Genomic DNA, 24,899 nt, shown 5'->3' on the forward strand with positions numbered 1-24,899 from the left:
ATCTCCATTTTAACTGAGATCAACTGAGCTTGTCTTTCTTATAATCAAAGAGCCTTAACTTTCCCAAAAGATCCCTTAAGAAAATAGAAAGGAAAATCCTTTTAACAGGCAGTATCACTGCCTTCATTTTACAATTTGCTAAGTCCTGTTTCAATTTGTAATGTGGCATCTAAGAGAGATTATTTTTATGAGAAACCAGGAAGTTGTGACCCCCAGCTTCAGGACAGTCGTTTTTGGCTTCAGATGGTGCTGTGGCTGCCAGCAGACATGGCCAGCAGTTGGGAAAGGGTGAGGCTTTGGGAAGTGCTCTGACAGGATGCAGTGACTTGAGGATCTCTTGATGAGCTAGACTCTGAGGAGCTATGCTAACCTGAAGGATCACACAGGCTTACAAGGAGCCACAGAGCAAAGATGATGCCTGCTACCTTGGGCTACTTCCTAAACTTCTCTCGTGCTATTTAGTCACCTATAAAACAGGGAAGGCCAACAGCACCTACCACAAAGGGGTACTTTGGCAATCAACGAGCAGATGGATGTACAGCCCTTTAGCAGGAAGAGCACAAAAGTATCAACTCCTGTCCCTTTCTACTGCAGTGTGAGCAAGGCAATCAAGTTCACTGAACCAGGGATGTTTTAATAGAGAAAACAGAACTCGGGTTTGAGGACATTGATCATACAACGGGTAAAAGCTTAGATGCAGGCCCTTCTCACCCACTGTCCTGCTTCTCCTAGAAGAATTAGGCTGCTATAATTGACAGCCTATAATGTTCCAGGCCCCGGGGCTGAGTGCAACATGCACATGGCAAGAAGTTTGCCAGGTGGGGGCTTAGGAGGATGAGCAAATCATTTCACAACCAAGGCCAGCAACCAGAAGCACCGGACAGAGCAGACCCAAGGCCTTCAGTGTCAGGAAGGTACTCTGCCCTTTAGCTGGATTGTGGGTAGAACAAGAAATAAAATAAAATAAAAGTGGTATGTGAGGGAGGGTTCATGTGGCCAGAAGGTCTGAAGACTTGAGACGGACACAAGATAGTGACTACTACCCAAGCTGGACACATTCCAGGACATATCTGCTGATTGTGGGCATGACAAAGATAAGAAAACAGAGGCTCCACCTGGTGGCCCAGTGACTAACAAGTGACAATGTTGGGATCTGTAGTTTGCATTTTTGTTATGATGACATGATTTCTGTTTTTCTTACATATTTTCTTTGCACTAATATCATATTAACAATATTTTCATGTCCCTACATCTTTTCATGCTATATGTGTATTTCTCAAGGTGTTTTCATCTGACCCATACACAGCTCACTTTGGGTAATCACCAAAATTTACTAGTGAGGGCTGGGATGGAGGCTCCATCAATAGAGGGCTGCTTACAAGCACAAGAACCTCAGTTAGATATCTAGAATCCATGAAAAAAGCCAGGCATAGTGGCACATATCTGTACTCCCAGCACTGGGCAAGCAGAGACAGCAGAATCCCTGGGGCCTGCTAGCTAGCTAATCTAGCCAAATCAGTGAGCTCCAGGATCAATGATAGGTCTCTCTCAAAAATAAGGTGAAGGGGAGAGATGGCTTAGCAGTTAAGCGCCTGCCTGTGAAGCCTAAGGACCCCAGTTTGAGGCTCAATTCCCCAGGACCCATGAAAGACAGATGCACAGGGTGGCACATGTATCTGGAGTTCTTTTGCAGTGGATGGAAGTCCTGGTGTGCCCATTCTCTCTTTCTCTATCTCTCTCAGATAAATAAGGTGGAGAGTGAATGAGGAAGACATCTGACATCAACCCCTGGCCTCAGGCATGCTCACACATGTGCACCTGAACACACACATACAACTCCCTCTCACACACATACACCGTAAAAACAAACAAAAAACCTCCTAGTGAGGCCTACTTAGCAGATGGCGAAACTCCAGCACAGAAGGCTATGTCATGGCTTTGACCTTGGTGGAGGCACTGCCAAGGTTGGAAGCCAAATCTTGGACTCCAGGTATCTCATCAGAGGAAAAGACCAGTACCTTTCTTGGCCTGCTTTTTGGTGGTCTTGCGGCTTGTGTTGGAGACTCCTGGGATGGATTTAATTTGGCTCTTGCTGACAGGGGGTGGGTGGAGGACCAGCTTTGGTGGTCGGGTGAGACACACAGGCAATCCTGCTGCACTCATGAGGATCCCAGTGATTCCTGGAAAGGGCCGGGTGAGGGGAGGGAGACCTGAAGACTGTGACCCCAGCACACCCCGCATCCCCACTCTCACTGTGATTCCTGGAAAGGGCCGGGTGAGGGGAGGGAGACCTGAAGACTGTGACCCCAGCACACCCCGCATCCCCACTCTCACTGTGATTCCTGGAAAGGGCAGGGCAGGGGCGAGTAAGAACTGAAGACCACACTTCTCTGGCCCATGCTTCTGTAGCAGGCAGTGCTGGTAATTCATGGTTCTCTACTCATTAGGTTCAGTAGCAGGTTTGGATTTTGGCAACCAGTTCTCCCTAAACTTGTCCTGTTCCTCCTGCACAAGGCTTAAAATCTCATCTGCTTCAGTCAACCCCAAATTATCTTCTTGTCATAAGTATTCAAGACTGCTTCCATGATTCTGGTGATTCTACCTAAGCAAGTTTAGCCCAGGCTAGCTCTTACCTGCCAGGGCAGGGTTGACAGGACTGGACCCATTTAAGTTTTTCACCGGCACAGTAGGGACCCTAGGGAAGAACAGAGCAGATGTATTATGACTTCAAAAAACAGGATAAAGTGAACTAGTGTTAAAGGTTATTAACAGTTTAGTAAGTTTGTGACACATCAACAGGACTTCCAAACCAAGTCAGACCATTCCTCTCCTCCACACAGAACCTCAGAACCCAGAGAGGTCAGGTTCACTTAGGGTGAAAGCCAAAGCCTGGCAGACCACCCACAGCCCTACACAAGCTACGAACACCTCCACATCCACTGTCTACCAACACAGCCTTACATGATCTACCAGCACCACCACCTCCACCTCCACAGCCTACCAAAACCTCCACTTCAAGACTCTTGCTCCTCTGGCCTCCTTGCATCACCGTCTCTTACTCTGCTCTTTCTGTCCCTTTTATGCCAGGCCTGCTTCTACCTCAGAGCCTTTGAGTATGTTGTCCCCTTGACCTGAGATGCAGTTCTACCAAGAAATTGCCTACTTTCACCTACATTTCTTTGGTCTTGACTCAAATTTCACTTTCTCAGTGAAGTTCCTGAGACCATCTTAATACTGCTACCCAACCCTTAGTCCTATTTTGCCACACCCAAAACTTCTTACCTCACTGATTTTTATTTTCATGTAACTTATCAACCTTCAGAATAAGTTGTTTTTCTTTCCCTCCCTTTCTAGAATTTCAGCTGCAGAAGGGCAAACATCTTTGTTTTGTGCAGACCTTGGCACTAGAAGGCATCAGATCGACAATTATTGAAGGAACTCAAAAGTAAAGGAAGCCAGTTTAGACCTCAGTGTACAAAAGGCCACTAAGATGCTTTTAAAGACACATGTTTTTTGGGGGGGGAGCTTCACGCCCTGGGTGGCGTAGGGACCTGCACTTTTCCCCTCACAGCTCCCCAGAGGATGCAGATGTTGTAATCCTGGTCCAGTATTTGGAAACCACTGCTTAAGCCCCAGCAGCTGTCAGTTCTTCTTTACCCCGAGAGGAGATGGTACAGCTGGCTGGGAAAGGCACGGCTGCCCGCAGTGCTGGCTGAGAAAATGCTGGGGCTTGCACCAACCCTTTGCCACCCAGGCTCCCACAGCTGGCTTGAAGAGGCTGACAGATGCCTTCAGGAGCCAGTCTGGCTGAGAAGCCAGCTGGGGTAGGTTGGTGCTGGGAAATCAGAAGGAAGAAAGTGTTCACTTATTTGTCCACTTGAAAAGTACTCAATGACCCTGACTTTGTGCTTGAGACTCTGCCTGATGGTGGGGATGCCATCATGAGCATGTGGCCCATAGTCCTTTGTCTACAGGTTATGGGCACTAACACACAGAACTCATCTCCTACTGAGATGGTTCTAGCTGCTCATAATTTATGAGATTATCTAATTCTTCCAACCACATAGGCAAGAAGTACTATTATCATTGTACAGACTCATTTTGTAGGCAAGGAGGTTGAGGCACATAAAGGTGAACACAACTGGCCAAGACAGTAGCTGAGATTCAATCTCACAAAATGTAGCTCCACAGTCTTCTTGCTGTGCCCCTGTCCATGCTACTGACCTCTGTGCACTGCCCCAGGCACCATTAGGAGAGAGGAAAGGCCACAGAGGGCCCACTGCCCCACACAGGCTCTATGAACTGCCCCACGCACCCTTAGGAGAGAGGAAAGGCCGCAGAGGGCCTACTGTATCACACAGGCTCGCCACCATTGTGTGTTCTCAGCTACTCCAAACCTGTGGGGTGTGGTCTCTGTTGCCTTGCCAAGAAGCCGGAAGCAGTTGGGAGAAGAATGTGTGCTTATCTCATTAGGTCACTAAAGGCTACTTTTCTTTCTGCACTGTCCCCAGGATAAATCAGGCACATGTGTGGGAAAGGGAAAGTTGAATTTAAAACAAGTGTGACTAAATCAAGAAAAGAGGGACAGGCTTTATTCAGGTTCAAGTTCCAAGCCTGCCAACACTTTCCCATAAAGTCAGCCAACTTTTTCAGCCTCAATATCCTTATTTGTAAAACTGAGGTGGTCTGAGGATAGAAAATGTGCCCTTGGCAATTTCTTACCTCACTAATGAGGTAACACCACCTCTCCAGGGCAGATTCTCCACAACTTGTCCTCCAGAGGCTGGAAGAGAAGCTTGAGGCCCCTGTGGTATGTCCCCTGGCTCCCCACCAGGGGGCAGCGCGGGGTTGTGTCGCCTGGCCCTGCACCTGCTTCCCTCTCACTATCTCCAAGGCTCCCACCTCAGCTTATGAAGAGCTGTGATCTGGGTGACAAAAAACACCTTTGTTCCCGCAAACTGGACTGGCAGGTTTCCACACCCTATCTGGTCAACCAGGAAATACTCCAATCCCCACAGTAGCCTGAGAAAGGTGAGGTGACATGGGGGAGGTCCAGAGAGGAAGCAGAGGCTTGCATGTTGGACTGTCTCCCCCTCCCTGACACACAGAATGTGGAAGACCGTGGGACCCACCAGACTGCCGTCCCCTGTGCCAGGAAAGGGGCCACCCAGTGGAGGGCAGGTCCCTAGGCTCTGGGCAGCAGCCAGGCTCGGTGTGGGACAGACAGGGTGGTTTAGGGAACACAGATTGCTGCACTGAAAAGTCCGAGCTGAGGTCTGGGAGCCATGCAACCCTAAGCATTCCTTGAGCACATCAGTGCACATTACTCAAGCTGCAAAACCACCAGCCTAAATGTCTGCTGCCTGGGGTCCCTGTATAGGTTTGGGATCTAGGTCAATGACTTTGTAAATCAACTGCTGGGCCCTGTAAAAATTTCCGTGACTGTTTACGCTTTCATTTCCCAACCACCAAAGCACTGTCCTGGGCTTGATTTCTGCCACTTACTGCCTTAACATTCTAGTTGTCCTCACATTCTTGAGGACAAGGTATCAGGTGTAAAGGGCATAGGCACTCAACAGGGCCTGCAAGTTGGTTCCAGATTTAAAATGAAAACCAAAGAGATCAGCCCCTGATCTCTACCCTGAGGCCCCAGTCATCAGAGCCTGGGCCCTCCCCCTAGGAAACAGCAGCCAAATAGGCTTGCTTCTTGCATCAGCCATGCAACTCCATTCAGCCTACCCACGTGTTGGCCAATCAGAAAAGGTCCCTTCCCCCCCTATTCCTGTTGGGCTGTTCACAGTTATAGAGGGCCCAAATTTTTATTTCCATTGATAAAATATAAAACCAAGGAAATAAAACCTGATAAGGTGAGGGGGCAGGGGAGGAAGGATATCCCTGCAGGCACCCTCGGGGGACGCAGTGTTCTTCAGAGTTCTTCTCCAACCAGGGAGTCCTCAGGCAAGACAATGGTCTGGTCTCTAAGGCAACCAGTAACCATGGCCTAGCTGGAGCCAGAAAAGCCTGGACTCCAGGGGAGAGGGCCAGAGGGGCAACTGCTGCCTTCCACTGCATTGCCCTCCACCCCTCCAGGAGCCCCTGCTTATGTCTCTGAATAATATACACCCCCCCACACACAAAACCCTTCTCTTCATTCCCACTTCTTCCCCCAGTCGCCCTCCCCCCCCCCCTTTTTTTCCATGGGAAAGTTGTTTGAAGAGGTCATGGGTAGAGAGAGGAGGGGTAAGAGCCATGCCATGACAGAAGGTAAATGGCAAAGCCAGACAAAGGGAATAAACATGCTAATTAAATGGCCAAGAAAGGCTAAAAAAGAGGATGGCAATGAGGTGCTGGAAGTGGTAAGAGGTGAAAAGGAAATGACTAGAAGATAGAGAGGGGTGGGCAGCGGCCTCCCTTGTCAGAAAAACAGAAAAAAGCAACTAAATTCTATAGTGGTTTTGAAACTGCACTTTTAAGAACCCCATTCTTTTTCTCCAGCTTAGATTCTACTGGCCAGCTGAAGAAAATAAAGACCAGAACCAAATCACTGCAAACTCTTTGGGTCCCTCTCATTGAGATTGAGAGTGACCTGTAAGTGGCTTGCTCAATGACAGCATGAGGTCACATTTGTCAAGGCCAGTCATGAGGTTGCAAGCTAGCTCTGCTCAGCTCTGACTTCACTAACTGCACAGGGTACAGCCAATCGATGCACGTTACTAATTAATAATAGCAGCTAACACAGAACTTTTACTATGAGCCAAGCATTGCACTAGGTCTATATACTAAGATCTCACTTAATCCTAGAAGGCAGGCACTATTACTATGCCACTCCATCGTCGAGAGCACTAAAGATGGAGATAGGAAACGTGCTCCAGGTGGCACAGACAGGCACTTTGGTTCAAGCCCAGGTTGTCAGCAGTTGGAGGTTGTGTTCTCACCTAGCACACAGAGCCCCCTCCATATGCCAGCAACCACCCTGGAGCTCTGCTATTGGCCTCCAGAAGGCTGTTGCAAGACTGTGTGGAGAAATGAACACAGGAATGGTTTAGTCTCCTGGTTACTTCACTGCAGAGTAAGTCATAAGCGTTCCATGCATCTGGCCAACAGGCTGCCATTTATAAGCTGTCTTCGCTTTCACTGAGGCTTTGGCCAAAACAGGGATGGGCCAGAGGACCAAATTTTGGGTTCTAACTCCTACTCTGCACCACACCAGCTGGGCGACCTTTCCTGCACAGAAAATTCTGAGCTAAATGCTCGTGTGTAACACTGCATTGGGGAAAGGAATGGGATAACGTTTCTAGAAAACTGTCAAGGTGTGACTTCTTTCTGTGGAGGATTTCACAGTAGCCTCATGTGTAGGTAAGGCAAATCCAAAGATCCCCATTAGACACATAAGGGCACTGGACCTTGCAAAGATCCAGGGGCTTAGCCAAGCAGCGAAGTAAAGAGTAGAGGCTGGTTCAGCCTGTCTCTCCTCCTCTCTGCCACGAACCTTCCCTCCTCCCTTACTGAGATCCTGTTCAGTGTCCAGGGACCTCCTGGGAGCAGCCTAGATTTTCACTCTAAGGATCTAACGCCATCTCAATGATCCAGAGCATAGGGCAAAGCTAGGTCTCTTGGGGAAAAGGGAAGGTGGGTGGGTGTGAGGGGCTGACAAAAAGCCAGGGTTGGCAGGCAAAGACTGGAGATACCACATGCACTTGGTCACTCCCATTTTGGGATTAGGAAGATCAAAGACGTACAGAACAATACAATATTAATAGCACCTATATCACCAGGTTGTCACTGGATTAGCTGAGACAGTACATAGAGAAGAATTAATCTGAGGTATATTCCAGGTAGGGAGGGAAGGTTACTACATGGTCGGACTTCCTGAATCCTAGTCATGTCAACCATTAACTACATGCTCCTGAGCAAGTGAGACTCAATTTTCTTCAACTGTCAAAAGGGCTAATAATACCTCCTCCACACAGCTATGGAGCACACACCTTTAATCCCAGCACTTGGGAGGCAGAGGTAGGAGGATAGCTGTGAGTTTGAGGTACCCTGAGACTGCATAGTGAATTCCAGGTCAGCCTGGGCTAGAACAAGACCCTAGCTTGGAAAGAGAATAATGTCTCTAAACTCTAAACATAGAGTGAGCTTCATTAATGCTGCTCATTATGACCTTTCAGGAAAAGTTTCTTTATTCTTCAGTGTGACCCTACCATGATATGTCTGATATGTTTACGAAGGGAGGGCAGAGCTTTCAGACCATGTGGCAAGTACGAGGCAACATCTCAGTTAGATCTAGATCTTCGAGAACCCTAACGTGAAGGCCCCTTTCTCCCATCCCATAATGGCTTCTACCTGTACTTGAAAGCTCAGCTCTGGACCAGGAGTGCCTGTCCTGGACAATCCTCCTGGATGTCACTCTGAATCAGAGCAACATACTATCTCTGAGGTAGGTTACGCGCTCTGAGGCAGCCAGGAGAACACCTACCCCGAGGCGATCAGCACCCGGGACTGGGCAATGGCCAGCCGCTGCAGGTTAGTACGATTCAAGGTGGCCAATGCTACCCGTCCAGTCTTGCTGTTGGCTCCTGAGGGGCTGGCAGGAGAACCTGTGGTTGCCCCAGCTGCTGTACTAGAGACACCTTGTCTTCGGATCACCTGCGATGGGGTGGTCTTCCCTGGGCCCCGGATGGTGCCTGTTGGGTCCAGGAGCTTGGTCCCAGGGCCAGATGGTGGGGGCAGCTTGACTACTCCAGAAGAGGCCACATTCTTGCGGGTTGCTGGGGGCTGCAATGGCCCAGTGCTCCCATTGGCCACAGCTGCCTTCACACTCATCACTAAGACACACTGTGGGCAGGAGCAGGGTGGTGCAGGGGGAGAGGTGGTGGCAGCTGCAGGGCTCACTGGCCAGGATTGAGCCTTAGGCAAGGTGCCTGTGACCATGGGGTAGATGAGGTCTAGTCGGCGGCGGACGCGTCGCTGGCGCTGGGTCTGCCGGTTGATCTGGCCCATGGTGCTGAAGTCAATGACGTAGCTAAAACCTATGGAAGTGAGGTCGATCCAGGGATGCTGCTTCTCATAGGCATGCTGGATGGTGATACCCACTTCCATGTCATAGGGCGTCCAGGAACCGTTGTCGTTTTCCCACTCCCACACCACGCCCTTCCCAGGGGCTGAGGATGGGTCGTAGTAGTTTCGCCGAACTGGACGTAGGGTCCCTGCCAAGTAAGTCAGAGGAAGGGTTAGTCAGCTTGGAGTTACACTGAATCCTATTAGGTTCATAAGCAGAACATTCGGGAGCTCTACTGTAAGTTGGGACCTGTGCTGCCTAGTACTAATGTGTGTGTGGGGGGGAAGGTAGCTTTGCCCAAGACCCTTTCCTGGTATTAAGGCAATAATTCAGGGTGGAAGCAAATGAAGCAATATGAAGGCTAGGGGAAGCAGAGCCCACATGCTTCCAGCACCTCGTGGCTTGGAGTTTGGGTACATTGGTTTGCAGATAATTAATTCATCCTTTAATTAGTCTAGAGCCAAGTCTTCTTTCCTGAGAAACAAGATAATTCCTTTCTTGGGTCACTGCAAAAACTAAAAGTGACTTGCTTACTTATTTAATAAATATGTATTCACTTGTGCCAGGTACTAGAGTTCTCATGAAGCCCTACAACTTGCACTCAGGCATATAAAGAGCTTGACACATGGTAGAGGTCACAGGTGCCATACCACTCCTCTGTCTCTGAATGCTCTGGCACTAAGGGCTATGGAGAAAAAGAACACAAGGCTGTGGAGACTTGCTTCCATCCAGGAGGGCTGTCCAGAGGCTGAAGTGATGGAGCTGGCCATGGATTTTGATGGGTGCATTAAAAAGGAAAACAAAAGGTGTGTTTCTATGAGAAGAAAGGAAAGCAGCTGGGGGTAACTCTCACATATTAAATGTGGTATCACAATAACATCCTCAGTGGTAATGAGACCATGTCATAAATATCTAATGTCTTTCTTGCAAAAAGTTCAAACCCTCCTAAAGATAGCATCCTCTTAGCTCTGATAGTCTCCTTGTGAGGCTGGGGGGAAAAAAGTCAGTGTGATTATAGGGTAATGGTACAGCAGAGATGACCCAGCAGGACTGCAAAGGAACTAGGCCTGTAGAGAACTATTGCTCGCTTCTCCTTTGCCCACCCCAATCTGAATCCACTGGTCTCCAAACAGGACTCATTTCATGGCATCAACATCAAGGCTAAGGATACTTGGCTCAAGGCCGGGGAGGACTCAGAAATGCTGGAGTCTCTGCATCTGTCAGCTTAAGTATCAAAGTGGTGGGAAAAGGCTCCTCTTCCTTGGCCTCTGACCCACCCCCTCCTCCAACCTACAGAGACACCATGACCAGGACAGAATCCCATTTAAGGAGGGAAGAAAAGGAACAATGGCTATTCAGGCCTTTGCCAGGGTCATAACTGGCCCCCACCCCATCTCCAAGCCCCTTAATGACCCAAAACATCAACATTCAGAGACACAAGGAGAAGCAGAACAATCCTCTATTCAGCACCAGGGCCTCTGCTGGGAGACCTGGGGTATCAGGATGGGGAGTGGGGGTGGGCAGCAGTCCCTGGTTAGTCTCCATTTCTAAGAAGTAGGTTGCTGGGTTTTGGGTTCAACAGAGGAGGTTCCATCCCCAATGGCTAAGAGATGAAGCCTTGTTTCCTCATCTCTTTGGGTTCTTATGTAGTTACTTCAACAGGTGAACTTGAGAATTAAATGAAGAAAAGAATAAAGGGCTGTAAAAGAGCACCTGTCACACAGCAAGAGCCCAGCCAAGTGGTGATTATTTCTGTAGTGTTTTCCTATTGTGTGTTTCAGTAGGGCTGAGAAAGTTCAGTTCAGAGGAAGCAGCATGGTATGTGTGTCTGAGAGAGAAGGCAAGTTTCCATACAGCTCAGATTTTTATAATTTCTACACTTAGAAAGTCCCTCACATGTTCCCATTCCATATAATCACCATGGCAAACATATAAAACACCTTTTATAGATGAGAACATGAAGCTTAGGCAGTTTAAATGGCACTATTTTATATTCTTTTCAGGGAAGCAGGGACAGCCCCGTTGACCAGTTCGTATGTTTACACTGAGAGGCTTTTTTGTTGTTTTGGAGGGGAAATGCTATGTACACCCTGGAAAGGCTTGAGCACTGTATTAGAGCTTTTGGAGGCCATGTCATGGCTATTATACACATCTCTCCAGATTTATCTGCCTTAATTCCCTGTAATTTCCTCTATTCCTGCCAAATAAAGGTTCCCTTTATCCTCATGCATTTCCTGGGGTCTTCCCACTAGTTATTAGTTCCCTTGCACTACAATTCCACCTGGTCCTTCAGGGCCCATGCCATTAATAATCTTAAAATGTTCTCCAATCCCCAGCCCCAGGCCTCAGGAGGTATGAGGTAGATCTCCCAAATTGTTTTCAACGTCTGAGTATTCTTTATAGGCGCTGTGAATGGAACAGAGGCACAGCTCTGTACCTCCTTGGATTCTGGTGCCTAATGAAGTGTCTGGCAGTTACAATGAAGACTCCGGCTACTATGATATTCAATCATTGATCACATATTGCTAAGCATCCCATTAGTTGCCATGGAGAATGAAAAGCTCACACATTCCTTATGCAGTGCGCAGTCTGAAACAGGGTTAGAAGACAAGTGTGTGAGGCTGTTTATGATGCAAAATGTGCCCCCAGAATGTCAATGAAACGCATGTTGATTGAAAAAAAAATGACCTCATCCTTTCTCTGTTTAAATCTTCCTATAATTCTTCCTTAGGGAAGGACCCAAATCTCTCCTATCAACCTCTGTACATCTTTAAGCCTAACACAATCTGCCCACATTTCCTTCCCACTGCCTTTAGTCTCTCCCACTGCCATCTTCTCTGAGTGTGGGCTGTTCATGATGCCAGCCCCCCCGCCCCAAGTACTTCACATGCTTTGTTACTTCTCTTCCCAAGTAAAGCTCACTTTGCCAAGGAAGTGTCTCTGGTGTATCCTGACCAGGTCAAATTCCTCTCCCTGTGTTTTTGAAAGCTCTTATCTCTACGTGCTGTTGCACAGCCATGTGTGCATCCAGTTAGATGAAGATCTGCCTTCCACCCTGATCCCCATACCACAAATGCTGCCATCAATGTGTTTATCAAGGTTTTTAATCGTACTCCATCCCACATGTTTGGCCTGCTTGAGGGGCTCAGTGAATATGAAGATATAAATGACAAATGGCCCAAGACTTGAAAGATAAGAGAATTTCAATAGATAAACATGCAAGAATGGGTATTTCAGCAGAAGGACCTTGTGAGCAGGTGAGATATCAGAGAAGTCTGAGAGGCCAGAAGGCATAGAGAGGATCAACCTGAAAACATATGATAGGGCACAGGGAGTCTGGGACATCAGGCTGAGATGGACTGACTGAGTTTTTGGGTATTGAAGAGGCATTGATTTTTTTTTTTTTTTTAAAGTGGAAGTATAAGACCAGAGCTGCTCCACTACTTAGTTCTAAATGAGTAGAAGGGGAAAATGAAGAAAGTGGAGCGATTCTAGAGAGGAAATGAGTAGGACTTGACCATGGCTAGCTGGGTAGTTTGTATATGAGGTTCTTGGACTACTCCTGCATAATATCCAGGAGTTCAGATCAGCAATGCCCTCAAGACACAGGAGAATGGGGGGGAGGTGGGGAGAAACTGAGCTTTACTCAGATGCATTAAAATCAGCTGCCAACACACATGCAATGCATGCTTGGCCATACCAGCCACCCAGTAAGACTCTGAATAACGCAATGAGTCAAAGAATCCTGAGACTGGCCATGAGAATGTGGCAAAATATCTTAACAAGCAGAAGAGTGCCAAGAAGGTGAGCTGCTGAGTTTAGTTCAGACAAATGGGGAGGGGGGAATATGGTAAAGTAAACAACTTCAGAACCAAAGACAGGATAAGAAAGAAAGTGGGATGTCATTCCCCAGAGCCCACTCTGTTGGAATATGCTAACCCCAGACTTTTCTAGAATCAGGGCCACAAACTAGATGGTCTGTTCCTATTGTGTGGTGATCCCAGGAACAGGCCTCCAATAAGGCAGGAATAGAGGATGTTCTCATAGGGGCAGGAAGGAGAAGGAAAATCACCTTTTCCTAGTTACTCAAGACGTCAGTATCCCAAAGTACCCAGGATGTTCTGTCTCCTGGGAAATAGAAGATAACACCTTCCAGGCATGGCCTAAGTCTCCAAGGCATGTTCCACACACTATGCTGTTACAGCACATATTGTGTCCAGAATTCTTTGGGCTTCTCTTCACAGTGCTACCTCACTTCAACACAGAATGCTCCATGACAGCAGAGTCTTAGGTGCTTAGTTATTGCTGCATCTCACATGGCCATTCTGTACAAGCAGCCCATCCATAACGGTCACAGAGGTAGGCCATGGAGCATGTCATTTAGAATGCTCGCTGTGCTGGTAACAGAGAAACTTGAGCCCTTGAGCAACTTGAACTCTTTCAACTTGTTAAATGGGAATAGCAGTCATGGTATAGTATTCACACAACTGGGAAGATTAAACAAGGCAGTGTATGCATTGTGCTGGATAGGATGACGATGTACAGTGCACACTCCAGTACACAGTAATCACGATGCCCACCTCCTCTACTACAGTGCTCACATTAGGTAGGAAGCATGAGGGGGAAATCTAAAGAACAGCTTCTGTCAAATGCCCTAACCAAACCCACTCCCTGCATCTGACCCTTCTGACTACATTAAAGACAGAAAGACAGGCTTGCCCAGAAAACTTTGAGTTGGAAAGAATTCTGCCTTGCATCCATCTCTCTAGTGCAGGAAGGACCCAAGCTTATTCCAACCTGTAAATAAATCCCTATGCTGGAAGTGAAGAAGAAAACAAAGGGAAGGAATCCGAAGGCTGCTCTTCAATGTACAGAGGTAAAGAAGGTCTAAGGATTTAGGGGACTTACAGAGAGTCCAGGATGAAAACCTACACCATAGACCCATTTTGACCCAGCACCATCCTCATCCTGTAGCAGGGCAACAGAGAACACCTGGGTATGTTTGAACTGTACAGGAGAAAGGGATGCTGACAGGAAGGTTTTGCTACAAGAGAAAAGGAACATGAAGGTAAATGACTTAGGATGGAGTTCTCTCTTCCAAGGCTTTGAGAAATGGCTAAGACCAATGCTGTCTATCACTCAAAATGCCTAGAAAAGGCCAGCATAGAATGTAAATCAGCTCAGGCCCCCAGGAAGTCTGGAGGAGGAGGAGGAGGAGGAGGAGGAGGAGGAGGAGGAGGAGGAGGAGGATCTAGGGCAAACAGGCAGGGAGCTGGGTATCTGCAACTTCTCACCATCTCCCTGGAGACAGTCCAGAGCTCGGAGAAACGGAAAGACAGGACTCACTGAGCAGCCAGGCAGGCAACTTCTGAAGAGAAAGCTCCCATGACAAATGCCTATACAGCAAGGCAGCCAAAGACAGAAAGGAATTGCCTCTAGGCAGGGAACTTCCATCTCTCCTTTGTTTGTAGGGACTTCTCTGGTTCTCAGCTTTAAAGTGTGGCTTAGGAACAGTGGGTAATTTAATTAAACATTGCCAGTGCTTGGCTGAGGTTGCCAGGGAGCTGGTGGCTTAAAGAGCCTACCATGTCACAGTCTCCGCAATGGGCTATATTGAGAGGAACTGTGCGTGTGTGTGTGTGTGTGTGTGTGTGTGTGTGTGCGCGCGCGCGTGTGTGTGTGTGTGTGTGTGTGTGTGCGCGCGCGCGCGCATACACTGGTGGAGAAGGGAGAAGAGAGAAGAGGCTGTCAGAGCTGACAAGCAGGAATTCTAATCTGCTTTGACAAGCTCCCTGACAGACAGTGTTCATGGGAATTCAACCCTGTGCTTTCAGCACCCAGCCCAGTGCCTAGCATAGAGGAGAAAAGTGCCTAAGAAGGTGGTCCTGATGCCCTGCCTCTTTGACATCCTTCCCACTACATCTTCTCACTCTGATGCCTTCACCTTCACTTCCATGGCCTCTAAAAGTTGCTACACTTAATCCTGTTTTCCAATCTCTCCACATTCTTTTCTCTTGGTTTTCTCAGATCCACAACCCCCCTCCTTTATCCACCGAGGTTTATGCCCGCCAGATGCTAAAACTTCTGGAATGTTTCCCCAGAAAGCTTTACTCAATTCTGTACAGTCCTTGGCAGAGGTCGTGGACAGTTATGACTAAAGACACGGGCATGAGGGAGGAAAGACACCTCTTTCCCATGACAATTCTCATTAGTACACAGGATGTGAGGGCTTTCCTGGGAACGGGAGCTGGTCTGCTCCAGCAGCTGTTCCCTGGGCCATGCAAGCATGGGGTCCTCCTCCTCATCTCTCCTCCCTCCCCTCCACGCCTGTTTCTCCAGGCTCCTTGGTTACACTCTTGAGACAATTCCAGAAATGACCTCCAACCAAAGAGATTACTCTCTGGAGACAAAAACTTGTCCCAGGTAATCAAGGGAACCTAGACACCCTCGACCTGGTGAAGAGATACAGCTTTGGCCTTCTTCCTTCCGTGGCCCCATCCCCATCCTACCTTGCCTTCCCGGTTGGTAGGGTTGTGGGCCAGGCAAGCCACTTGGTTCTCACAGAAAGAAGAGTTTATTTAGTAATGCGCTGGGAGACTAGGGTGTCCCTTATGGGTTAGTCTCAGGAAGAAGCCTGGGGACAGCTTCTCCTTAGGAATCCGCCTCCTCCTTCTCCACCACCACGGACAAAGGGAGTAGCTTTCCTGCCAAGCATTCCGGAGTCCCGTCCCTCCCCCTCCTCCATCTGCTCTGGCCTGTTGCTTCGGCGAGTGGAGTGCACAGGCATTTGTGAAAGCCTCAGCATCTAGGATGTTCGATCCCCTGGAATCCCCGGCTCCGTTCTCTCTTCCCAGGGATGTCCCCGCCCTTCCCAAACTACACGTTACAGCTTCTTGCACTTCTCACTTCCCGGTGGTTTGTGGGCTGGGTGCCCTCCTTAGAGGAGGCGCAGGCAGTAAGCAGTAAGGTGTGTGTGGGTGGGTGGGTGATGTGTGGTGGTCCAGGGGTGCCTGAGGCTAAGCAGGTTAGCCAAGGTGAGGGCCACCAAGGAAGTGGGAGCAGAGTGCCCTGCTTAGGGGTTGGCATTGCTTGGGGGCTGGGAAGCCCCAGAATTTCTGCACAGAAGGCCCTCGAGGGCTGAAAAGGGGGCGTGAAGGGGGCTCGTACCCGCTAGGCTAAAGCTAGGTTTGTATAATCATAATATTACTTAAACTACTTGGACGCTTATTTCGAGGTTATGGGATCCTAATGGGATCGAGGGGAGTAGATCACCTCTCGCCACCAGCTGCCCACTGGGTAGGACACGGCAGGCCCACGAGGCGGCGAGTTCTCGGGGCGGACTGGGGAGATGGGTGGCTCACCCGTGTCTTGGCGGAACTGGTTCATGGATTGCAGGTCGATGATGTAGGGAGCCAGACGGCTGTCCACCTGGCCCAGCACCACGCTGCCCCCGGCGCGGGCCCCCGCGCGGACCACCGCCTCGATGTGGTGGCTCACGGCCGGGCTGTAGGGACGCCAGCGGCCGTGCTCGTTCAGCCATTCCCAGACCACCACGGCCGAGGCCAGGAGCATGGCGAGCGCGGGGCTGCGGCGGCCGAGACGCCGGCGGCGCTGCGCGGCTTGCCTCGGGGGCCCGGCGCACCCGACCTCCTCCGCTTCCTCCGGCGCCGCCGCCGCCTCGGAGCCTCGGCCGCGCCCCCAGCCCCGCGCCCCCACGCCGCCGCGGGCAGCCTCAGCTCCGGCCCATGGGCTCCTCCGCAGCCGCGCATCCACCGGGGCCCGGAGAGCCGGGCCGCCTGGCTCGGACCGCGCGCCGCCGCCGCCGCCGCCGCCGCCGCCGCCGCCGGGCTCCGCCGCTGCTCCGGGAGGTCCCGGCGCTTCATGCAACTGCCCGGCCGGCCGCAAACCCGCCCCCCGGCGGGTGGGCGGAGGACGGCGCGCGGGCCCGGGCCCTGGGGACCGCGGCGCGGCGCGGCGGGGCGGGGCGGGGCGGCGCGCGCGGCGGGGACCGAGCCCCGGCACCAGTTGCGCCTCGGGTGGGTCCGCAGATGCCGGGGTGGGACCCGGCCGCACGGCCGCGCTCCGAGGGGCACGCTCGGCTCCCCGCCCACCACCCCGCCCCGTCGGCACGGGGCGCAGCCGCGGCCGCGGGCACAGCTCCCCCTCCCTGTGGCTCTCGGCTCAGCCGCTGGCACAGGGGACCGCCCCTCCCGAGCGGGGCGCCGGGGCCAACGCGCGCCCGCGGGGCTTTCCCCGGCGCCTGGATGCACACGGACCATGCGCCATGACAGCCCCCCAGACACCCTCCCGTCACTTTGCAGCTTGTTTTTTTTTTTTTTTTTTTTTTTAAATTCTTTCTGTTTTCAACCCAGCATGGTCAGTGTCCACATCGCAAGCTCCAAGACGCGCAGTCCCGGCTCGCGCACGCACTAGCACACACCCCCCAAGCCCTCCGCGCGGGCTGTTATTACCTCATCCTCGCCTGCATCTTCAGCTGTCAGTCAAGGAGGCCGAAGCCACGCCCCCTGGCTAGGCGCACCAGTGCCCTGGAACTCCTACGCCCCCTGCTGGTCTAAAGCGTCCCTTGGTGGACAACAGCGACACACTTGTTAACAGTTCACCTGCTACTTCAGCTGATGAGACCCAATCCAAAGGGTTGTGGCAATTTCGGGAATAATTGGGTTTATATTATTTATACAGAGGAAAATTGGTCTTACTAGTCCATTTTATGGTACTGGAGTCAGAAGACACACCTGCTAAATTGATTTATTCAGCATTTCCAGGAGCAAAATTGTGAAATACTAGAGCCAACACAAGCCACACTCATTTTGATAATTAATGGTTAATGAGGAAAATAATCTAATGTGGGTTCTGAGGAAAGGGAAGACTGAAGAGTCAAGATTACATAATAATGTTCCGTATGGTGCTGAACATATCCTCATGCCTGTAATCCCAGGAAGTGGGAGGCAGAGGCAGGAAGACCTCCAGTTCAAGGGCAACCTGGGTCACATATCAAGATCTTGCCTCCAAAAAAATAAAATTAAAAATAATGGCACGTTGTTCTTCCCAGAGAACACATTTTGTTTCTCTGAGGTTAAAAACACAAAAAGCAATCAATTTACCTGTTAAAATTAGGAGTATGGAAACAGAAAGTACATATTGGAAAGTGAGGTATGAATCCTTTTGAAATAAATATAGTTTTTAAGAAAATTATGATCTTTTAAAACATGATTTTGTTTTCTGGTATTTTCATACATACATTACATTTTGATCATATGTACTCCGTATTACACTCCCTTGTCTCCCTCAGTCTCATTGTATTGCTTCTGGTCCCCTTTTAAGTTTTGTTTTATTAATTAATGAATGAATTAATTAATTTTGGCTTTTCGAGGTAGGGTCTCGCTCTAGCCCAGGCTGACCTGTAATTCACAATGTAGTCTTAGGGTGGCATCAAACTCGCAGTGATCCTCCTACCTCTGTCTCCCTAGTGCTGGAATTAAAGGCGTGCGCTCCCCTTCCCCCACCCTTTTTAAGTTTTAGAAAGAAGTCATAAAATAGCACTTGAGCAGATAAACTAGAAATTTCCAGGTGGAGCATGCTTAAACCAGATAAGGGGCTGTAAAATAATGCTGGGTTAACTATTGGAAGGTGAATGGGAAACAGAAAGATAAAAGACCTTTCCATGTCTACCCTGATTTTTTGTATCTGATCTTATGTCTACCATGCTAAACATGGCTGAGTATTTCAGCAGAAATAAAATGCTTGATGACACATGAGAGTGTTTGTATACTGTCTGATAAATTTGCTAGAGGAAGTGAACATGTAGATGACTTCACATTAGCAATCAATTGTAATATTTTAATGTCATGCTAACTTATAATTCACAAACCCATTTGGAAATAATTTATGAGGCATTAAGAATCATATATATAATCAATCCTTAGACCTTTCAAAACAATCATAAATCCACATATGGTGGCCACAATCAAACCTTACTCATTGAGACTAAATGGAGTGAACAGTCTTAAACTCTCCAAAGGTACAAGGTAATAATTTTTTAAATGCCTTCATCACTTAACACCAAGTCTCAATGAAAAAAAAATCATTATCTTCTTTCTCTGTGAAATATTCATACATAAAAGTTACTTTTTCCCAGCCACTCACTATGTACTAAACTACTCTGAAATTAGTGGCTAAAAATAGCAAGAAGACTTTATTTTTCACATAGTTCTGCAATTCAAGGAAGGCTTCTGAGGACAGTTAGTCTGGCGCACACAGTGTTAGCTCAGTGCAGCTGAGGCTGGAATCCTCTGTCGCTTTCTTTCTCCCTGGTGCTGACTGTCATCTGATACCTCAGCAAAGGCTTTTGGCACAAGTACCTACACATCACCTGCCCATGCATCTGATTAGAATCCTCACAACATAAAGGATGGCTCTCAAGTAAGTGTGACCCAAGAGAAAAACCCAGGCAGAAGCCGAATCGCATATTTTTAATTAAAACTTTTATTTGAAAATTATTGTAAATCGTCTGTAATTATGAAAAATAAGCCAGAGAGAACCCATACACATCCTTCCCTCTTGTTACTCAATGGCAACATTTTTATTTGTTCTTTGGCAATTTTATACATGAATTGACCATATGGACCTCCCATTACCTTCTTTTATCCCTGCCGCACTATAGCTGAGTCCCTTTTTCTCCCAGCATACTAGTGGGTACAGCATCGAAGAGAACTACTCCCCTCCCCCAGCAATCAATGGTAACATCTTATAAGACTATATTTATAAAGATATAAGCATACTTTCACAGATACTGGCATAGTTAAAATACAGAGGTTACTGTCTTGCTCTTGTATTGATACAATACTATTGTGTCATACATTACATGCTACATGTTTTATACACAGTATATATTTTCATCACCATAAAGACCACTCTCAGTACATTTTTTTCTATGTTGTACTTCTATAGTCACACTAACTTCCTTCTCACTGTTCCCCTGTCCTTGACTGTGGCAATCACACATGTTCTCCATACATATGATTTTATGATGGTTATGAAGGTTATATATATGAAATCATGTGTATTTAATCTTTGGGTGCTGGATTTTTACACTGAGCATAATTCTCTGAAGATTCATTCAGGTTATGGGGTCAAGGGTATAATTCAGTAGGTAGAGCGCTCGCCTAGTGTGCACGAAACCCTGGGCTTGGTCCCCAGTGCCACACTGTGTGTGGTGGCACACATCTGTAATCTAAGCCCTCAGCGGTGGATCTCAGCTATATAGGGAACTCAAAGCCAGTCTTGGATACAATGGGACCCTGTCTTTAAAATAAAGAAAATTATTCAGGGGCCGGCTCAGAGTTTGAAGGCTAAAGGCACTTGCCTGAAAGCCTGCTGGCTGGGTTCAATTTCCAAGCCAGCTCCATAAGCTAGATGCAAAAAGTGGTGCAAAAACCTGGTGTCAGGAGGCTCTGGTGTGTGCATGCACATGCACACATGCACATGTGAAAATACATAAAAATCTAAAAAGCTCATTCAAGTTATGGGTATAAAGTGTATTCCCTTTTGGTTTCCAAGTAGTATTCAGTGATATCAGTGTGATATTGTTTTACTGTTTACCCATGAGCTAATTCTAGTTTGGATTATTCTGAATAATGCTGCTATGAATGTTTGCATACAGGTTTTTGTGTGGACAAGTTCCCAGTTCTTTGTGATAAATGCTCAGGATTACAAACGCAAGATAATATGGGTCTTTCATATTCAATTTTGTAAAACTAAGGTCAGTTTTCTGTCTTGCACATTTATATAGCCCTGTACTCATGATCTCATCTCTGCATCCTCACCGGTATCATTTACCACTGTCGTACGTTTTATTTTAGCCTTCCTGGTAGGTGTGCTGTGATAGTTACTCACGCTTTTAGTGTGCATGTGTGCATTACATGGTAGTGCTGTTTCACACATCTAGGTGCGATTACTTGCCGTCTGTATATTCTCTTTGATAAATTGATCATGTCTTTGGCCATGTTTTTACTGTTGAAGTTTGAAAGCTTTAAAATATTCTAGGGGCTGAGAGATGGCTCAGTGGCTAAGAGCTTGCCTGTGAAGCCTGAGGACCCCAGTTTGAGGCTCGATTCACCGGGACCCATGTTAGCCAGATGCACAAGGGGGTGCACACATCTGGAATTCGTTTGCAGTGGCTGGAGGCCCTGGTGAATCAATTCTCTCTTTCTCTCTGCCTGTTTCTCTCTGTCTGTTGCTCTCAAATAAATAAGAATAAACAAAAAAATTAAAGATATTCTAGATAAAAAACATTGGATACGTGGCTTGATAAGATTTTTATTTTATCAAACTGTTGTTTGCCTTTCTGCAGTCGTTATGGGGTCTTCTACAATGCAATCTTTTTTGTTTTATTTTGATCTACAAATTAGGAAAATGGCTGCTTTGGGCTTCTACTTCCTATGTGAATTGTAAGGATTATTTGGATAGTGCTAGGTATTGAAATTTTTCCTGTTTTCTTCTGTTTTCATCATTTGGCAGCCAGTGTGGAAAGAATTGATATCTTTTTTTATTATATTGTACTTTCCAAATCATCAATGTGAAATTTCTCCACTAGTTTATATTTCTTTTTTTTAAATTTTTTTTTTTGTAATTTTTGTTTATTTATTTGAGAGAGACAGAGAGGGACAGAAAGAGGCAGATAGGGAGAGGGAGAGAGAATGGGCACTCCAGGGCCTCCAGCCACTGCAAACGAACTCCAGACGCATGCGTCCCCTTGTACATCTGACTAACGTGGGTCCTGGGGAGTCGAGCATCGAACTGGGGTCCTTAGGCTTCACATGCAAGCGCTTAACCGCTAAGCCATCTCTCCAGCCCTAGTTTATATTTCTTTTGCCTTATTTTGCCTGAGCTTATAGTTTCAAGTACACAAATCCAGGACATGTTTTATTAAGTCCATGTCTAAAGACTTTGTATGTTTATAATGAATGTAAAGTCTGTATTTAGTTTGGGTGATAACATGCTTATTCCTAGCATGCAGCAATACAATAGATCTTTGTGTACTTAGCTAGTATCTTGTGATGCACCCCAGATCCAAGGCCTAAGTCAGGAGATTTTGTGTGTGTAGCTTTTTTAAAATTTCAAATATCATATGAAATAGAAATAGTTTTTTCTTCCTTCCTTATTTATCTTTAATTTTCTTTTTCTAATATTCCTTTTTTTTTCTTTTGGTCTAACTACTGAACGATTTAGATTTTCTAGCCCTACAGGGGTGAAATCCAGTGATGAGAATGGACATTCTTACCTTGGCCTTAATCTTAGTGAGGTACCATCTAGTCTTTAGTCATTAAGAATTCTATTAGACCGGGTGTGGTGGCTTACACCTTTAATCCCAGCACTCAGGAGGCAGAAGGCAGAGGTAGGAGGATCATCATGAGTTCGAGACCACCCTGAGAGACTCCATAGTGAATTCCAGGTCAGCCTGGGCTAAAGTGAGACCCTACCTTGAAAAAAAAAACAACAACAACAAAAGAATTCTATTAGATATACAATTTTGTGTTCTTGGTCAAGTAGAGGTTTCCTCTACCCTTATTTTTTCTGAGTTTTTTTTTTTTATCATAAACAAATACTGAGTTTTGTGATGAGCTTTCTCTGCATTAATTGATATGATCGTGTGATTTTCTCCTTTGGACTATTACTCTCATAGAGTGATTAGTTCTCAAATAATGAAGTTGCTTTGCATCCCTAGAATAAACTCTACTTAGTCATGATATGTTATTTAAAAAAAGTATTACTGTTTTCTATTGAATATTTTGATAAGGATTTGGGGGGAGTGTCTGTATTTAACAAACGATCTTTGCCTGTAGTTTTTGTTTTTGGTACTGTCTTTATGTGATTTTTGGTAACTGGGTAATATTAGTTTCATAATGTAACTTGAGTATTACCCCACTATAGTCTATTTTCTGGAAGAGCTATGTGGAATTGATATTAATTATTCTTTAAATGTTTGGTGAAATTTTCTAGTAAAATCATGTGGGCTCATGTGCTTCCCAATTTGAGAGGATTTAGAATGACCATGGGAACAAATCTCTTGGCATATCTGTAAAGATTGTCTAGATTAGGTCAATTGAGGTAGGAGGACCCACCCTAACTGTGGATGGCACCTCTCCATGGGCAGGGGTTGGGGACCAAATAAGGAGAAAGCTAGCTGAGCATCAGCGTTTGTGGTTCTCTGCTTTCTTGCTGTGGACTGGATACCACCAGCCGCCTCAGCTCCTGCTGCCATGCCTTTCCTGCCATGATGCACTGTGACCTTGAACTACCAGCCAAAATAAACTTCTCCTTACTGAAGTTGCTTTTTGTCAGGTATTTGATCACAGCAACAAGAGTGACTAATACAGCATAGCTACTTCTTTCCAGATGACTTTTTTCTTCTTTTTTTTGGTTTTCTGAGGTAGGGTCTCACTGTAGCTTAGGCTGACCTGAAATTCACTATGTATTCTCAGGGTAGCCTCGAACTCACGGCAATCCTCCTACCTCTGCCTCCGATGTGCTGGAATTAAAGGCATATGCTACCATGCTACCATGCCAGGCCACAGATGATTTTTAATTACAAATTAAATTTTCTTAGTGATTATAGGATTATTAAAATTATCTATTTTATATCAATCAGAAAAGTTTGGGTTCTTTGCAGTTTTAAAAGAACTGGTTCATTTCATATAAGTTCTTAAATGTATGTGTATAGAGTGGTTCACAGTGCTCCTCTTTATACATTGATGTCTTCTTGTTGTAATAATCATTTTATTCATGATATTGCATTAGTAGCATTTGTTCTCTATCTTTTTTCCTCTCTCTCTCTCTCCTTACCTATTTTTCCTTTCTTTCACTAGATATTTTACTTGTTCTTTGTATATTCTTGAGGCATGGAGGCTGAAATGTGGATTTGGAACTTAAGTATTTTCTAATATAAACATGTGTTGTATCAATTTCTTCCTTGGTATTGCTTTAACTGTTTCATGTTTACTTTCATTCAGCTCAGTGCATTTCTAAATTTCCTTTGAGACTTCCTCTTTGACACACATTATTTAGATGTGGATTTCCTAGTTTCCCAGTGGATAAAACCACTTGCTGTGCAAACATGAGGGCTTGAGAGGGTCTGAGTTCCATCCTCAGCACCCACATAAAAAGCTAGGCATGGCTTCATGTGTGTGACCCCAGTTCTGTGAGGGGTGAAGAGGAAAGAATTGTTGCACTCTCTAATCAGCCAGATTGACTAAAAATGGTGGCTCCAGGTTCAGTGAGTGATTCTGTTTCAAGGAAACAATATGGAAGAACATTAGAGGAGAGTACCTGACATTGTCTGGTCTCCACACACGTATGCACTGGGCATATGCATCTACACACACAGATGCATAAACTGTGTATACACATGCACACCACACATAATACACGTACCTAAATGTAAAATAAAATAAATACATCCCTCTGTCTTTGGTATTTTTCTATGATTGGAAGTGTATCTCATATTTATGGTGAAAGTTTGGACCACACACTATCAGTTCTAATTCTGCAGTGGCTGGAGGCTAAGGACAGTCGCATATACATGATTAGTCCATGATATAAACAGCACAGTGCAAGTGAGTTTCCCTGTAGGCAACACTCCACGTATTCTGCCATGCATTGTTGTTGAGGGAAGCAGCTTGAGCCCTGCAGCTCTGCTGGGCGAGGATGACTGATACACAAGTCTAAAAAGTGTATGAGGCTTCTATGAAGAAAACCTACTAAGCGTTATGAACAAAAGGAAGGAAATATCAAATAATTGAGAGATACCATATATCTGCAG

General features: G+C 46.8%; 1 protein-coding gene across 1 annotated transcript in view; it reads right to left on the bottom strand.

Annotated features, from left to right (window-relative positions):
- Dtx4 (deltex E3 ubiquitin ligase 4) overlaps window positions 1–16,633 on the bottom strand; it is a 34,855-nt gene extending 18,222 nt beyond the window's left edge. The window contains exons 1-4 of the mRNA XM_045157054.1: window positions 16,423–16,633; window positions 8,480–9,209; window positions 2,634–2,695; window positions 2,019–2,180 (exon numbers count right to left, since the gene is read on the bottom strand). Coding sequence (XP_045012989.1) covers window positions 2,019–2,180; window positions 2,634–2,695; window positions 8,480–9,209; window positions 16,423–16,633 — 1,165 coding nt within the window. The remainder of the gene's footprint in view (window positions 1–2,018; window positions 2,181–2,633; window positions 2,696–8,479; window positions 9,210–16,422) is intronic.
- Between the last annotated feature and the right edge of the window lie 8,266 nt (window positions 16,634–24,899).

This window comes from Jaculus jaculus, chromosome 1 (assembly GCF_020740685.1).
Source record: "Jaculus jaculus isolate mJacJac1 chromosome 1, mJacJac1.mat.Y.cur, whole genome shotgun sequence".
Lineage (NCBI taxonomy): Eukaryota > Metazoa > Chordata > Mammalia > Rodentia > Dipodidae > Jaculus > Jaculus jaculus.